At 40.2% G+C, this 18,102-nt stretch overlaps 1 protein-coding gene across 1 annotated transcript; it reads left to right on the forward strand.

The window, feature by feature from the left end:
• The first annotated feature begins 9,949 nt into the window (after positions 1-9,949).
• LOC104612204 (Late embryogenesis abundant protein, group 2) lies at positions 9,950-16,408 on the forward strand. The gene is made up of 3 exons (XM_010279552.3): positions 9,950-10,192; positions 11,848-12,803; positions 16,127-16,408. The coding sequence occupies exons 2-3, from the start codon at positions 11,850-11,852 to the stop codon at positions 16,130-16,132; spliced, it is 960 nt and encodes a 319-aa protein (XP_010277854.1). The 5' UTR covers positions 9,950-10,192; positions 11,848-11,849; the 3' UTR covers positions 16,133-16,408.
• Positions 16,409-18,102: the final 1,694 nt, after the last annotated feature.

Below are 18,102 nucleotides of genomic sequence, written 5' to 3' on the forward strand. Positions count from 1 at the left end.
AGTCCGGATGTAAGCCAGGTCTCGTACCTCTTCTACCAGGTCTAGATTGGTACGAAGCTCATCATCATTCGTCTCTTTGTCATAGGCCTCCAAGCATAGTGTGAGCACCTCAATTTCTGCTGGGATCACCACTTCTGTGCCGTAAGTGAGGTTGAGAGGAGTCTCACCTGTGGTAGTCTTAATGGTAGTCCGGTAGGCACAGAGGACACTGGGTAGATTGTCTACCCACAACCCCTTGGCTCGAGCTAAGCGAGCTTTCAGTCCGCGAAGTATGGCTCTGTTAGTGACTTCCGGTTGCCCGTTTGTTTAGGGGTGTGCCACCGAGGTGAAATTTTGCTGAATTCTCATTTTAGCACACCAATTATGAAACTTAATATCCTTGAACTGCTTTTCATTGTCGGATATGAGTACCTGAGGTGGCCTGAAGCAACATACTATGCTCTTCCAAAAGAAATTTTGTATGTTGTGGGCTGTGATTGTTGCCAAAGGTTCAACTTCCACCCACTTCGTAAAGTAGCCTACTGCTACGACCAGAAACTTCATCTATCCTGTCGCTGGTGGGAATGGGCCAAGGATGTCGATTCCCCACTACACGAAGGGCCATGGGCTAGTGAGGTATTTTAGATCGGCCGCAGGTCGGTGGTGGATGTTGGCATGCCTCTGACACTTGTTGCACTTCTTGAAGAGCTCGAGTGCATCTGCCTTCATCGTGGGCTAGTAGTAGCCTTATCGCAATGCCTTTTGTGCGAGAGTCCTGCCCCCCAAGTGTCCGCCGCACAAGCCTTCACGGGTGTCGTGGAGTATGTACTCGGACTCTGAGGGTCGCAAGCAGCGAAAGTAGGGGAGCATGAATGACCTTCTGTACAGCTGTCTATCTATAAGGATGTAAAAGCTAACTGGCGCTCTACCCTTCGGGCCGCATTGCGTTCTGTAGGGAGGGTCCTGTGAAGCAGGTAACTCACAAATGGGTCGATCCAGCTCAGTTCTGCTTGTACTACAGGAGTGACCTCTCCTGCCCCCCCCCCCCCCCCCCGAGAATGCTAGGTCGAGGTAAGTCCTCTATATACACGGTCCGCATGGTGTTACTGCTTGTGTTGGCTAATCGGGACAAGGTGTCGGACTCAGCATTCTCGGACCTCAGAATCTGTCTGACGAAGTAGGAAATGAAGCCGCGCAGGATCTCTCTAACTTTGGCAAAGTAAGCAGCCATAGTGGGGTTGCGGGCTTCATACTCACCAGTGACTTGGTTGACCACGAGCTGTGAGCCGTTGCATATGATGAGGTGCTTTGCCTTCATTTCCCTTGCTAGGGTTAGCCTGGTGACCAATGCTTCATACTCTGCTTCGTTGTTTGATGCCGCAAACCTGAACCGGAGTGCGTATTCTAGCTTCACCTCGCTTGGGCCATACAAAATCATTCATGCACCGCTTCCTTGCTAGTTGGAAAAGCTGTCAATGTGGAGAATCCAGGGCTCCTCGTCCCAGGTCGGACCTGCTCTGACCGGGACCGGCGCTGCGCTGGTTTAAGCTTCCATCGTATGTTCGAGCTCGGTCAGCTCGGGAGTTGTAGTATTGAATGTGCATTTCGCCACAAAATCGACCAAGGCTTGGGCTTTGATTGCCGTCCGAGGTTCATACCGGATGTCGTACTCACTTAGTTTGATAGCCCACTTCGTCAATCTGTCAGACACCTCGGGCTTGAGCAGAATCTGTCTCAGAGGCTTGTTGGTGAGGATGACGATAGTGTGAGCTTGGAAGTATGGGCGAAGCTTGCTAGCTGCTATGATTAGCGCGTATGCTAATTTCTCGATCTCGGGGTACCTGGTCTCCGCATCCTACAAAACTTTGCTAACATAGTAGATGGGTCGTTGGACCCGATCTACGTCTTTGATTAGTACTGAGTTGACCACCTCGTCACTTGCATAGAGGTACAACTTTAAAACATCTTCTGCAGTCCATTCGAAGTCTTTACTCTTTTTTATGGCTTTAAAAAAGGGTAGGCAACGATCTGCCCACTTCGATGGCCTTTATTTTTTCTGGGTTGGCTTCGATGCCACATTGTTTGATTATATAGCCCAGAAATTTACCCGAGGTGACCTCACAGACACACTTATTGGGATTTAATTTCATATTATATTTTCGTAAAATTTGAAAAACACTTTGTAAATCATCCAACAAAAAAATTTGAAAATTGGGTCTTCACGACCATGTCATCAACATAACATTTGATTTTATTGCCGATTAACGGCTCAAAAGTTTTATTTATAAGGCATTGAAAGATTGCCCCAACAATTTTTAGTCTGAAGGGCATGACCTTGTAGCAATACAACTCGAGCTCAATTATAAAGGTAGTTTTTTCTTCGTCGGTGGGGTCCATCATAATCTAGTTGTAACTGGAATAGGCATCCAGGAAGCTCAAAATTCATGCCTTGAGGTCACGTCCACTAGGCGGTCGATCTTGGGTAGCGGGAAGCAGTCTTTGGGGCTGGTTCTATTTAGGTTGGTGTAATCGACGCACATGCGCCACTTGCCATTGGCCTTTTTTACCAGAATTGGGTTAGTTACCCAGCTTGGGTAATGGACTTCCTAGATGAAGTCTGCCGCTAGGAGCCTCCCGACCTCTTCATCGACTACCCTCCAACGTTCCAGGGCAAGGTTGCGCTTCTTCTGTCTAACTGGCCTGACGAAGGGGACGATATTTAATTTATGAGTTTGAATTTTGGAGTCTATTACGGGCATCTCTGCCGTGGACCAAGCAAATATATCTAAGTTTTTGAGTAAGAAACTTACTAACTGGGAGCGAAGTGGCTCATCGATCGAAGCACCGATCTGGAGAGTCTTGGTCGGGTCATCGATTGAGACCGGGATGTAGACAGTCTCCTCTGTTGGGGCAGCTCACTCATCGGCATACTCGGATGGTCGCTCGAGCTCGATGTCAACTGCTAGCTTTGCTTTCCCCTTGAGGGCGTCTACGTAGCACTTGTGAGATTTGAGCTGGTCACCTCGCACAAATCCTACTCCATAGTCCATTGGGAACTTCATAGCCAGATAATAGGTGGATACTACCGCACGTAGGACGTTCGTAATGGGTCGACCTACTATGGTGTTATAGGGAGAGGGAGTCACAACCACCAGAAACGTGTGCTCGAACCTCGCGATATTTGGCCATGTGTCGGCCTCTACGGGTACTGTAACTCGCCCAAGAGGTTTGACCTTGCCACTGAAGCCTACCAGGGGAGTGTCTACCGGCTTTAAGTCATTTTTCTACAGCTGCAGCTTGTCGAAAGTGTCATTGAATAGTATATCTGTCGAGCTACCCGAGTACACCAGGATGCGCTTGACTTCGAAGTTGTTGAGCCTCAGTTTTATCACTAGAGCATCATCATGAGGATACTGGATCCCGCGCGCATCGTCCTCTGTGAAGTATATCAATTCTTCAAGCCGAGGTCGCTTTGGCAGGTTTTCCTCTTCGTTTTGTAGTTCACGGACTGAGGTCTGTTCAATTGCCAATGTACACCCCGCGATGATGGACCCGTTAGTAATCATATTGATTACCCTGCGGAGCACTCTCCTCGGGCAACTGTCGTGGCAGCTGCTTGTTCTGCCTGCTGCTGGTCTCGGGGGCATTCCTTCTCTGGTCCCCCTGCCGGTCTGCTTTCCGATATGCCTAGCTTCTCTCTTCTCGCTGTATAAAGTTTTTTAAGTATCCATGGGGGATGAGCTCCTCGATCTCATCACGGAGGTTCCTGTAGTTCTCCGTGCTATGTCCGTGGTCTCTGTGGAAATGACAGTAGACGTTCCGGTTCCTTGTTGCAGGGTCTCCCCTCAACCTGAGAGGCCACTTGACGAAGGAGGAGTCCTTGGTGGCCATTAGGATTTCTCCTCGCTTAGCGTTGAGCGGTGTGTAGTTCGTCCTTTCAACAGGTGGGGTCCTGCAGCGCCGACCTGATTTGCAAGCTCGCGAAGTAGATCGGCTTCCGGAGTTCTTTCTTCCCCTGCTCGGGGACTTGCTCTTTCTTCTTTTGTGTCCGCCATTCCTTGTGTCATCATTGTCTCTTTTTCTTTTTTCTGTCGGGTTGTCAGTCTTCTGGTTTATTTTCTCTTCGGTACCGATGAACTGATCGGCTAGCTTGAGGAATTCGGTGATGTCCTTTGGTTTATTGTCCACCACATGCCATTTAAACTCCTTGTGAGTTATTCCTTTTTTAGCAGCCGTGAGTCTTACCGCCGGGTCTAAGTCTGGGATCTACAGGTAGGTGTCGTTGAAGCGCTTAATATAGCTTCTAATCGACTCTCCTCTCTGAACCACATTGAGGAGGCTTTCCTGCGACCTCGGACACTTCTTGTTGGTGATGAAGTGCGAGGTAAACAAATCTGCGAACTGCGACCAGCTCTTGATCGATCTTGGCGTGAGGTTCCGATAGCAGGTCCGAACTACCCCTTTAAAGGTAGTGAGAAGGCTACACACATACAAAACTCATAAGCCCCGGCTAAGTGCATCTAGGACTGGAAAGAGTCCACATGATCATTAGGATTGAAGGACCCATCATACTTGTCCAAGGGAGGCATCTTGAAATCTTTGGGCATCGGGGTCGCCAAGAGCTCGGGAGACAGGGGAGACGACCTGGAAAGTAGGGGAGGAGCGGCCTTTGTAGCTACCGAACTCGCTTCTTCCTTACCTTTAGCTTGCCCTTCTTGTTGGTTTGGTCTTGCTGGCTGGCTGTTCTGAGCTAAAGTACGGTGTGCCTTGTGATGCCTCCGTTGTTGCCTCTTTACCGAATCGACACTGGTGCTGTTGATTTCAGTGTGCTCTGGTACCGTTCTGCCGTGAGGTAGCTCCCGGTTCCTTGAGGGATTCTGGGGCTGGCTACTGCGGACAGAGAGGCCTTGTCTTGAGTTCACACCCCGAACCTCGAGCTGGTTACCTGCAAGCGAACCATCATTTTCTTGCTGTGAATGCCGAGGAAGGTTGGCCCTGTTAGGTTGAGTATCCCCGGATCTATTTCCGAGGTTCCCTTGTGAGGCAGGTGGAGTAATCTGATCGTCTCTCCTCCCACGGGGTGAGACCTAACTTCTGAGAGGAACAGGGACTTGGGAAGTCTCTTCACCTCGATGGGGAGATCGGGTGACATCCTGGTTTACGCGAGGTCGGTTCTGATTCTACTAGGCCCCTGGGTGCCTTGGTGGAACCGGTTGTTGGTTCTGTGGCAGTGGAGGGAACTGCTGCTGGTACTACTGGTATTGTTGGAATTGCCAAACCTGCTGCATCTGGACCTGGATGGCCCGAACACACTACACTAGGTTGTTGAACTAGGACTATCCAACTCTGGGGGGAACCACAAAAGGCTCAGAAAAGGTTGCGCCTACCATTGGGGGAAGTGGGGTGTTCACCTGTGTGGTGCTCGGTGGCACGGTCAACGTTGGAACCCCAGCCGCAGTGAGCAGGATGGTGAACTGGCCGATGCACACCGAAGGTAGTTGGGGTTGTCCCCTAGAGACGTTCATCTCGCTACTTTGTTCGGCGTGACTGGAAGATGCCATTGACGTAAGAGTAAGGTTGATGACTATAAAAAAGGAGATGACTTTTCGGTCGTTTCCCATAGACGACGCCAATTGATATAGCGCGATCTGACTACTCCCTGCTGGAGGATGATCTAGCTTCCAATCGAGCAGTGAGCTAGGTGAATCTGCAAAACAGTGGATCAGAGAACTCGGGGTGACTAACCCGGCGAGGTCGCTCCGATGCATAAGTTAGTGTACTGTAGTGCGAGCTGAAAGCTTTGAGAGCTTGAGACCTAGAGAGCTAGAGAGTAGAAAAATCACGCGTACCTTGTGTCATTAGGGTTGGTGCCTTTATATAGTTGAGCTCTCGTGGGTTTTGCGGATCAGTTCCGGGATCTTCGTCCTGAGGGGATCCGTTTCCGCTTTAATTGGGGAGTAACGTATCAATTAATAAATTTTATCAATTCCGCCCGATCCGGGCGGCGAGAAGATTAGGCCTGTCGTTACGCGACGTGATCCCGTGAGGTTCGGGTTCTACTGAAGAAACTTCTGGAGTCGTTATGTGGCGGTTCGGGTTGATAGCCCTGAGCTGATACTTCGGTTCTTTAGTTCCGAACTGGATTGAATGCCGAGGTGACCCTGTGCCGAGGTGACTCTGCGCCGAGGTGACTCTGTGCCGAGGTGACTCTGTACCGAGGTGACTCTGCTCTGAGGTGACTCTGTGCCGAGGTGACTCTGTACCGAGGTGAACGAACACCCGAGCTCAAACGTTGCGAATTAGTCTTGCTAAGCTGAGCTGTCATCCCTTAGTCAGGTCGTGTCCACGTGTCCCCTTCTCGTTAGGTCGCGCCAAATCACTCTTCATCACAACTACAACCGACGATTGAACCATGCCGCTACTACCACCCAAATAGGGGTGTCAATGGACTGGTTTTGGATTGGAGCCTATCCAAACCAAAACCAATTTGGACAGATTGGATAGACCAACAAGACATATTGAATTAGACCAGTCTAAATTTAATGCATGGTCCAAGGTATTTATTGGATTGGATTGGACGTGGTTCATCTTGAATTTATGTTGGATTGAGTTGGATTAAGCCAATATCTAGTCAATCGGTAGAAGATAAGAAAATTGTCGTCAATGGATCAAGTCTGGGTTAGAATTAATCTAAATTAAAACAAATGTAAACAAATTGGACAATCCAGACCAATATCCAATGGTTGGAGTTTTTAGAAATCGGCATACTTTGTTGACAAAGTAAGTAATGCAAGTTCTAGTCATGTGAGAATCACGTATTGAAGTACGCCAACTATACTTCAATACTCAAAGACATTGGAAATGGGATCTCCACTTGTGGAGGTGAGGTGAATGCAAGTTGCCATGGGGGTAGAGCAAGGTTTTGCCTCATGCATCTTAGAAGGTCTTCTATGTATTTGTGTTGTGAGAGATGGATATCTTGATTGGAGCAATGAATTTCAATGCCTAAGAAGAAATGTGGTTGACCAAGGTCCTTGAGAAAAAATTGTGATGTAAGATCCAAGATGATGTTCTGAATGGTTGTAGGATTTGATTCTGTTATCAAAATGTCATCAACATCTACGAGAAAGACAGTTATATCATTGGTTGTACGCAGAATGAATAATAAAGCATCAGTTTTGGAGTCAGAGAATTCAAGTGAGAAGATAATGACAAAAGTGTTTGAACCATGCTCTAGGGACCTACTCGAGTCTGTACAGAGCTTTGTGAAGCCTACACACATAATTAGGGTTTCTTAAATCAACGAATCCAATAGATTGCTTCATGTAGAGATCTTCTTCTAAGTGGCCATGCAAGAAATGATCCCATGAGCATGTTTATTGCATGATGTCTTTGTATTAAGCCGTATTGTGTGATATCGATGAATATATACAGTTTGATAGGCAGTGATATATATGGAAAACTGTGTATTGATCATTTTTGGGTTGTTTTTGAACTTTAATAAAAATTGAAAATTATAATTATAAAAACTGAAATAAATAATTTAAGATTTAATTTTTTTAAAAATATTTAATAAAAACTGAAAATTATTAAAATAATTTATTTTATCTACCTTAGCTGATTTATATATTTTATTTTACATATAAACTTTATGTTAAGAAGGAATACAAATTTATTATTTGAAAAAATAAAATTATTATTTATATAAAAAATACTAACAAAATAAAATTTCCCAACAAAATTAATAAAAATTGAAAATTAAATTATAAAAACTGAAATAAAGTTATAATTATAAAAACTAAAATAAATAATTTAATATTTAATTTCTCCCAAAATTTACTAAAATCTAAAAATTATAAAAAAAAATATTTTATCTACCCGTAAAGGAATAGACTTATATAATACTAAAGTAATGCCACGAACTAGCCAGTATAGCAAAACTACATGCTTATATCCAAGGAGGATACTCTTTACACTTAGACCTAAACCACGGATACCCTTCATGGGAAGCTAGGGCTGTTCACGGGTCGGGTTGGGTCGGTTTACTGATGTTTTTCCAACCGATTCGACCTGGTCGAGTTACCTGTAATTGAAACCGAAACCGACCTATGTTAAGCAAAACCGACCTGATCGGTTTCTGACGGTTTGGGTCGGTTTTGGCTCTACTTAGTGGTGACTTAGTTGTTGTACAACCTAACTTAGGTTATAACTAGGATAGAGACAACTTAGTTAAGTAGGAACTAAGTAGGTTGTAACTACTAACTAAGAATTAACTACTAAGTCGGTTCAGTTTGGATCGATTTCGGTTTTCACACATGAAAAGTAAAACCGAACCGAATCATCGGTTTATGATTTTTTATAATCCGAAACCGATCGGTACTGAAGAAAACTTGGCCGGCTTAGATTAGATCGATCCGAGTTGGTCAGTTTGGTCGGGTTGGGTCTTCTTATGAATAGCCCAATGAGATGCAAGACAACGTAAATTAAACAAGCCATGGTCTACAGGGTAAATAACTGAAAAGTTAAGTTGTTTGTACGACTGATCTTGTCTCCCTTGAGACAACACATAGTAGGCGCTTGCCTCAATTGGAATCAAAGCAAATATGTTCCTTGCATCGTAGCCCGACATATGTCCCCATCGGAGCAGTCTAGGGACTAGATCCCTTAATTGCCCAAAGAATATTTTGGAATTTTCGATCTTTGCCCATGCATGAAGTGAACCCCTCCCTTCATCTATATAGTAGGGTTCATGATGTGAATGGGGATCATTCCATTCATTCCATCTATTCTGGTCATTCATTCGAATCTCCAATCATTTTATCAGTTTGAGGAGTTGATTGTAAAACTTGTTTTAATGCTCACCCCTTTTAGGGGTGGTTACTTCAAATCATTTCAAATGATGTAAGATCATAAAGTCGAATCTCCAATTATTTTATCGGTTTGAGGAGTTGATTGTAAAACTTGTTTTAATGCTCACCCCTTTTAGCGGTGTTACTTCAAATCATTTCAAATTATGTAAGATCGATAAAGTGGCGGTGGCTATTTCAAATCATTTCAAAAAGATCCATAAAGTGGCGGTGGCTATTTCAAATAATGTAAGATCCATAAAGTAGGTTATTATTTTTAAATAAAATTTGATTTAATCTCTTAATTAAATAATAAATTTATACATTAAAAAAATCAAATAAAATAATTACCTAAATTTATAATATAAAAATGGGTGTCAAACAAAACTTATTAAAATATATAAATTAAAAAAAATCTGAATACTGGCCCCATAGTTAATATGGGGGCTCATGCCCTAGTTATTATCCAAACTAGAGGTGAACCGAATAATATTTGAATGCCTAAGAGGAAAAACCGTATTAACCCAAAACCAAATAAGCTAAAACCGAAATAACTAGATTAAAAATTTTCGGTTTGGTTAACTAATCAAACTTTCGAATCTGAAAGTTGAAATCAAAACCAAATTAACCCAAAAATTGAATGAATTGAACTAAAATTCCTTAAAACCAAAAGACCAAAACTGAAATGTTCATTTTTAACCAAATAATGCTCAAACCCTGATTAGAGGTGCAAGTCAGGTTGGGTTAAGTTTATGGTCAACCCAGGCCCAATCCTAAGAGTTGGGCCTAAGATTTAGCCCAAGGTCAAGCCTGGTCTTTCCAGTTCAAACCCAGCCTACATTATAATTTTATGCACTCGAATTGGGCTCGGGCCTGTGCTAAGTTCGGGTTGTTCAATAATTTCACTCTAAAATTTGATGTTTATGTATACATATAAATATGTACGTGCATATATATATATATAATGTTTATGTATGCATATATGTATGTATATATGCACATAAATTTGTGTATGTATGTAATAATGTGTATAGTCAGGCTGATCTCAGGCCGGGTCAGGCTACCTTAGGTTAGGACCGGGCCCAACCTAAGTACTGATAATCCAAATTCAACCCAAAAGCCGCGTAGTCGCGTGGTTCTTGATAACCGTTTTTGATTATTTTGACTTTTGATCAAATGAATCCACTCTCGGTAATCTCGACTCCCTGTCCGAAGTCCGAACTCGTCCACACATAAAACAAAAAGGGCTTGTACTGGTCTCTACTCTCTACTTGCTCAGTTTGCTCTTTTGCTCTCTCTCTCTCTCTCTCTCTCTCTTTCCATCCGCAAATTCTGATTTGTTCAATCCCATTTCTTCAGATCCGCAGGTATATCTCTCTCTTTATCACTCTACTTTACTATTGTTAAGATCGCCTCCTGACATTGATTTAATTCTAAGAGCAGATCACAATCTTCTATCTTGGAACTTATCTGGATCTAAATTTCGCATTGGGGTTTACGAGATTGTTGATTCGTTCTGTTGATCACTCTGTTTTCAGTTCTTTTAATGATTATGATCTGGATTTTTGTCATTCAAACACTGGTTACTTGATTGATCGAGATATATATTGCATTCCTTTCTTCCTTTTTATTTGTGTACTTAATTTCGATTGCGAGAATGGCATTGATGTTGAAGGATCTGATTTATGCTCACGTACTTCTTTCTATTCGACTTCTTTGATCATCTACTGCGCATAAAAATTAGACATTTTATGCTGATCAAGTGGTTATTTGATCTTCATTTCTTTTCCCTTCCCTTTTTTTGTAGTCAATGCAAATACTGAATCCTAACCTATTATGTCTCGGTTTTTGCATCCTTTCTGATCGCTTGATCTCTTTGCTTTTAACCGATCAGTTCTTGTTTTTGTAGTCAGACATACTCTTTTTGGGCGGGCTTTTAAGAAGCAGGTTCCCCTGATTGGATCTTGATTTAAATACCTCAGAAACTGAAATTTCATGAGCCTCCCTCAATTCTCCTTTTTTTCTTTTAATATGTATACTAAATTTAATGGTCTGCTGTCCTTCAGGCTTCTTTCTTTTTGTCTTTTTTTTTTCTTTTCCAATCTTCGGTATGCTGATCTGGGAAATGCTGATACATTAACATGGGAATATCTAGAGTCTACGGTGGGAACCTCTGTTATGTACTTTCTTCCGTAGTATACATGTTCTTTGGCTCTAGATTTCTACATCCAAACACCTATAGATGCATTAATGAGCTGAATATTCTTCTACTTGTTGTTTCTGAGGTTCTTCTTACAATTTATATAAAAGTAAAAGAAGAACTGCTTCCTTGATATCTCAAGCCATTAGAATGGCATATCTGGGCAATTGCCTTTGCTGATTCCAACAGGGTCAATAATTTTTACATTTACTCTTTGGTCATTTGTAGGTCAATGTCCTTAAAATGCTAATCTTAACTGGCACTCAAAGTTAATGTCCAGCTTCTTAGAAGTACATGAATTTCTGATGATTAGGTTTAAACATGATATTATTTATGAATTGTTTTCAGAGCCTACAAGAATTTGAAAATATGAATATTATCATTTTTGAGTTGCATGATAAGTTTTATACATTGACATGCAAAAGGGACAGTTTGAAGTTCCCTCATCTTCTTCTGTTTCTGTTTTAAGGGATCAATTGATAGAATTTGGGATTTGATACACTGGATCTGCCAAAATAGATTGATCATTGATTTAATGTCATTATTTAGTTTTAATATGGTGCCTGTCTGTCATTTGTTTCTGAAACATCAATTGGTTTTTACCCATTGGCTCTGAGTATTTTAATTTCTTTTGAAGGAAAAAGAGAAAAAAAATTAAAAGATGTTATCAAAATGTTTCATTGGCTTCACTCTTTAATGAGAGTTATTAGTTTTAATATGTAGGATTTACTTTGTGTAGCTTAATTCCTGTATCTTTTGATATTTTTGGCATATGGTTTTTACAACATGAATCCCTAACATCTGTAATTCTATGCTCTTAAGGTATGTCATCCTCTGATAATCCAGAAGTAATTGAAAGGGGTACCAAAGAGAAGGATCACAAGGAAGAAGACAAAAATGAAGAAAAAGGAGGATTTATAGACAAGGTTAAGGATTTCATTCACAACATTGGAGAAAAGATTGAGGAAGCAATTGGATTTGGGAAGCCAACTGCAGATGTCTCCGGAGTTCATATTCCTTCAATTGATCTGCATAAAGCTGAAATTGTTGTTGATTTGCTCATAACAAACCCAAATCCAGTTCCAATTCCTCTGATAGATATAAACTACTTAATTGAGAGTGATGGGAGGAAGCTTGTGTCTGGGCTGATCCCTGATGCAGGGACAATTCATGCACATGGTTCGGAGACTGTCAAGGTACCAGTTACTCTGATATATGATGACATTAAAAGCACATATGATGATATCAAGCCTGGAAGCATAATTCCTTATAAAATCAAGGTCGATCTCATTGTTGATGTACCTGTATTTGGGAGGTTAACTCTACCACTGGAGAAGACTGGTGAAATTCCCATACCCTACAAGCCAGATATTGATCTTGAGAAGATACACTTTGAGAGTTTCTCATTTGAAGAAACTGTTGCTGTTCTTCACCTGAAATTAGAAAATAAGAATGACTTTGACTTGGGCCTCAATGCATTGGATTATGAGGTTTGGCTTGCTGATGTGAGCATTGGAGGTGCTGAACTCACTAAATCGACTAAAATTGACAAAAATGGAATTAGTTACATTGATATTCCCATTACATTTAGGCCTAAGGACTTTGGTTCGGCACTATGGGATATGATTAGAGGGAAGGGAACTGGTTACTCAATGAAAGGACATATCAATGTGGACACACCCTTTGGGGCAATGAAGTTACCAATCAGCAAGGAGGGTGGTACAACCCAGCTCAAGAAAAACAAAGAAGATGGTGATGATGATGATGATGATGATGAGGTATGCCAACTCTGTTGCTTAGTCAGCAGGCTATTTATACCACCTTTCTTTTTCTCTCATACTTCCGTATGCAGATGTGATTGACTGATTGTAGTTGAAATAATAAACCATAAAAAATTGTATGCTTCTTAAGTGTGTGTATAATTGCATATTTCTTTATGTGATTCTCGTTTTAGATGGTGATGAGATAGCTAATAGTGTGTTCATGTATGCTGTGTACACCTGTAAACAATGGGATTAGAAAAGTTTTATAAATTTTTGTTGATTATATTGTTTAAGCTGTCCAATGATCTCCAGTAGATTTCACCATTTGTTTTGATTTTTCCCTTTCTTTGAATTAGCTAATGATATTTGTGTTGTGCTGTCTCTTTTTACTAGTCCTATAATTACCCTCATATTCTCTCAAGAAAATTTTTGTGATGGTACTTGCTCAAATTGCTAATTCTTTGCAGGTTCTGGGTGTAAACTTGCATAAGCCACCATTTAAACTTCTAAGTTCTTTTGGAAATGGTTAAAGAGTAGTTGTAAATTGTAATTCATTTCCCATAATTCCCACCTTAACCATCATTTTATTGGATAATAGTGTTGTATTAAATTATAATGAAAAGAGTATACAATATGTACAGACTTGAGGAATGAGCTTGGAAAAAAAAATGAAATAGTCTAGAATCCAATGATCCCAAACCAAGTCAAAACTATATGCAAAGGAAACCCCAACATTAAACCCTTTCCAAGAAAAGAAACCAATGCTCCAAGTGAGATGCGCCACAAACCCCATTATTCCATCTACCTCATGTCTGCCAAGGATACCTAAACCTCCTCTCACAGCATGGAACTTATTTCTATGGACTTGATGTGGTACTACTACCTGCATCAATCTTTCCCTTTCCCTCTCAAAGCATCTCCTTTTCCTCTTCCTTTCCCCCTTTTCTTCTTGCCCTTTTCAATTGAATCATCCAATTTCTCCCATTTAAAAGCCACAGATACTCTTCGTCCAAAGATTGTGCTATGTATCCAGAGAGATGAAGGCATGCTTCATGGTCTCTATCCTCAAACATCTGAGATATTTGTCAGCCATCCATACTCCTAGTAAGAGAACTTCTAATCTTCTATCTAGAGCCATCCTCTAACCAATAATCTTAGCACTCTCCTCCACCAATACAACTCTTTTTCTTCTGTGTAACTCAATGCGCTCTTTATTCTGATATGGAGTTGGATTTGACCACCATGGAAACCTCCGAGCATGAGGGCTAGAACTGTATCATCCTCAACCACCTTTTCCCACCTCCCTCACCCTCCTTTTCAATCACTTCATTCCTTTTGAGCACTACGCCTTGGGGTAATCCTCATCCATGGAAGTCCCGTCATCAGAATCCACAGTGCATGAAGTCTCATTCATACCATACTATGGAGCAAAGTCTTTTATTATGGTTTATTTGAGTTAACATAAGAGGTAGTATTTAGTATAATATAGTCAATCAATTGTTCATTGCAACTCAAGATTTTTTGAACAACTGAAGTCTAATGCCTATATTGTTTTTGGCGTCAATTAATGCCTGTATGTCTGTGTGTCCATTGTAATAATGATTTAGTTTTATGTTCTGGTGAATTATCAATTGTGTATCCTAGTGTATCCTCCATAGAAGTCTCATAGTGTACTTCTATGGCAAATAGAACTCATGTTAGGAGTTAACTGATAGAGGCATAGAGCATGCTTTTTCCTTTGTCTTAACTTTTTCCACTAAGCAGACATGGTAAGAAGTTATTTCAAGGTCATACTAAAAACACATGTTAAATTACTTATAAAATCAATATCATCAATGCGTTCAGGTGATGCTTAGTCATTTTGGCCTCTTTAGTCAATTCAATTACTAGTCAGTGCTTTGGTGTTGACTATTCAATCAAAAAAATATATGTTTTAAATTTAATATATTAATGCAATCTCATGAAAAAGTTAATACAGACTGCAAATAAAGAAAAAGGGCAGCCCAGTGCATGAGGCTCCTTCCAATGTAGGGTCTGGGAAGGATAGATGTACGCAGCCTTACCCCTGCACATGCAGAGAGGCTGTTTCCAAGATTTGAACCCTGGTCACCCAGGTCGCAATGGAGCAACCCAACCATTGCGCCAAGGCCCACTTAATAAAGACTGCAAATAAGCAATAAAAAAATGATATTAAACATTTACTTTACAATCCTTGTTTTGCAAACATAAAATGTCGGGCTGGATAGGCTAAAATAGAGGAATTACAACCTTTGTTTTCTAAAAAGAAGAATTAAACCTTAGCCATTCAATTTGTCCTTTATTTGTGGCAAATCTGTGTCAGCAAACCAGAAGCCTTAAGGGAACTCCTCGACTGCATTTATTTTATGCATTTTTTCTATTTTATATACCATCAGTCAATCATGTTGTTTCACAAATATTTAAAGCAATAGAATGAATATAATATATAACCAAAAAAATACATTCTGTGATTCATAAAAATAAATATATTCTGTGTCAAATAATAAGAGATGCATACAAATACAAACAAAACTTTAAAATATACATTTGTGGTTGACTAGGCTTAGTAGTTGATAATCTGCTGGTCAACATAGTTGATGCTTACTCATCTGAAGCGGCCACATCATGAGTGTATCAACTGGCTAGTTGGTTATGCAGTCAGTCTGGTCCTCAGCTGACTAGTTGGTTTGCCTAGTTGGTACTTTGATAACACTGTATAAAACTATAACACCTTTCTTGAAAATGTCAAATGTATACAAGTATTGTTGAATGTGGATATAAGCAGGAATCTGATAAATATTGACATTGAACATTATAAGACTTCATAAGATGTGGTTTGAACGGTGGTTCTAGTTCTTGATCTCTCGTCCATGGTTGAAAGCCTTAAAAGAGCTTCTAGAAGAGGTGCAATTTGTAGTTTGCTGCCTTTAATATTCTGGTGTGTTTGGTAGCTGAATGGAATTAAGGTTAATTTACTGATAACAACAATGTAAATGACAATGATAATAAAAATATAACCAAACCCTTATCCAGCTATTTGTCATTATATATTTGTAATTTGTGTGTTATTACCAAATCTGTTCTGTGGATTTATCCGTGTCTCCATCTTATTCTATCCTTGGTATCATCTGAAGTAAATACCTACAATGATTTATTTATTCTTGTCTTTATCCACTTTATTGCGATGCTCAATGCGATTTTCTTCATCAAAACAGACTAATAGACATGACATGAGCGTTAGAGCAATGCAAGTATTTCAGTTAGATGGGTTTTTCCTACTTGCACCCAAACTAACCTTTCCTTTTCCTTAAACCATGCAGGAATAGAGAAGGCTCTTGCCAGCATCTCATATTAGTAGCTGTTGTTTTGTGGTTTAACAGTTCTAGACTTCTAGTATTAGAAAGTGCAGGGTATTTGTTTGCAGCTTCAACTCCGTAGTGCACTATTGTCTTTGTATTCCATGTAAGGAGAAAGTTTTATATGTCTATTATTGTCAACCTTAGCAACTGAGCTTTGCCTGGAAGCACTGATCACCCACTTCAGACATTAAAAAACTGTACCAGTTTTCTTATAGAATGATATGTGTTTGGACATAAAATAAATGTGTTCTACCTGAATATGCTGAAGGCTCCTCCATAAACTACTGCAATTTCTTATCAAATGTCTAAGTTTGACATGATCAGATATTGAATGTCCATATCAAAACGTATTGGATGGAATTTATGGATCTTTCCTGAGGAAAACATTGAGGGGGTGTTTTCCAACGTGAATTGTTTTTCTTGTTGCCAGTTCTAAGAACAAATATAAACCATCTGGTTTGAAAATAGATTCTTCAAAACAAAAACAAACAAACAAACACGTTCAATTTCTTTTTATTTTAGAAAACATAATTTTGATGGTTATTGTGTTTTTGGAAACAAAACCATCTTGTTTTCACTTACAAAATCAGTGAACATGTTTCTGTTTCTTTGTTGATATGGCAATTCTGAACAAGTGAAAACAAAAGCATTCATATTGTCGAACACCCCCCCTAACTGGACACATTGAATTTTGAAGATCTAGATAAATTTTGAGGAACACTTCTAGATTATTCTTCTTGAGTAGCTTGTTATCTACTTGTTCTTGAAGGTATAATAAGCATCTATATTTTTTCTAATAATAGTAAGGAAAAATTATAGGTGCATTGTGCTTCAGGGGAGGGGGGTAGTGACACTTGTGGGCCTCAACTTTTTTACTTGGCAACGAGGTGCCCATACTTTCAGAAATCTACACTCAAGTCCAAGTACATTAACTGATGTTACTGTGAGTGGTAAATTCAGCAAAATGCCCATTCATGGTTTGCGTAGCTGAGAGAGTAAGATTGCAGAATGATAGAAATGGATATGGTTAATGCATAAAGAAAATGGAAAATAAAGGGTTAAATGGTCTCATAAATATACAAAGGGTATTTTGGAAAATTTCAAATATTTCAAATTGCACGAGATCAACCACTCTAGGTAATTGATGGAACGCTGATGATGACTAGACTTAAGTATTTTGATTTTTTGAAAGTATAAAATGACTAATTAATAGTATTTTCCGCTATGTTTGGTTTGAAGGAAAATGTAAGGAAAGGAAGGGAAAAGTAGGGATACTTTTACAACCCTTGTATTGGTTTTCTTGTCTTTCCCTTCCTTTCTCTACCTTTTTCTTCAAACCAAACATAGCCTAATAATAAAGGGGAAGAGAAAAAGTTCTATTAAAGTCTAAACAGAGTGCAAGAAAAAGAGAAACAAGGATAAAAAGAATCAACTATATACATCTGTTGTCATGGTAAACCAAATCACCAAGCACAGTCGAGTTAGGTCCAAGTGTCCAACTCCAGAACCATTAAACTAGGGTTATGATCAGAGATGCGGGCACTCATTGCAAGTCAGTCAGCTGGGGGGGTGGCCTCCTTTGTTCTGTCAAAATGTATGTGAAGATCCCGCTAGGAAAAGGAGACTTGCATTCTTGAATTATATTTACTTTTCAGGGAGTTTCTTTTGAACAAGTGAGGACTAGTTTGAATCATTGTTGGAAGACTTTGACTCGATTGGACGGTCAAAATCGTGAAAGCTGGGAACCAGCAACCATTTTGGTTTTTAGAACCTTGTTTTTCAATTTTTTGAAAAACCAGCAGACCTGTCCAAAATTGTTGAGAACCGTTAAAAACTATTCGGGTATAACACACTTCCATTAATTTGTTACACTATTTGTGTTTTTTTTTTTTCTCTTAATATTTGTATGGGTAAATTGCATATTAGTACGCTGTACT

The sequence above is a fragment of the Nelumbo nucifera genome, chromosome 1, assembly GCF_055504915.1.
Source record: "Nelumbo nucifera cultivar China Antique chromosome 1, China Antique-T2T, whole genome shotgun sequence".
Lineage (NCBI taxonomy): Eukaryota > Viridiplantae > Streptophyta > Magnoliopsida > Proteales > Nelumbonaceae > Nelumbo > Nelumbo nucifera.

What these genes read in the sequence shown, in the direction of transcription:
- LOC104612204 (XM_010279552.3), top strand. Translation starts at nt 11,850, where the DNA reads ATGTCATCCTCTGATAATCCAGAAGTAATTGAAAGGGGTACCAAAGAG.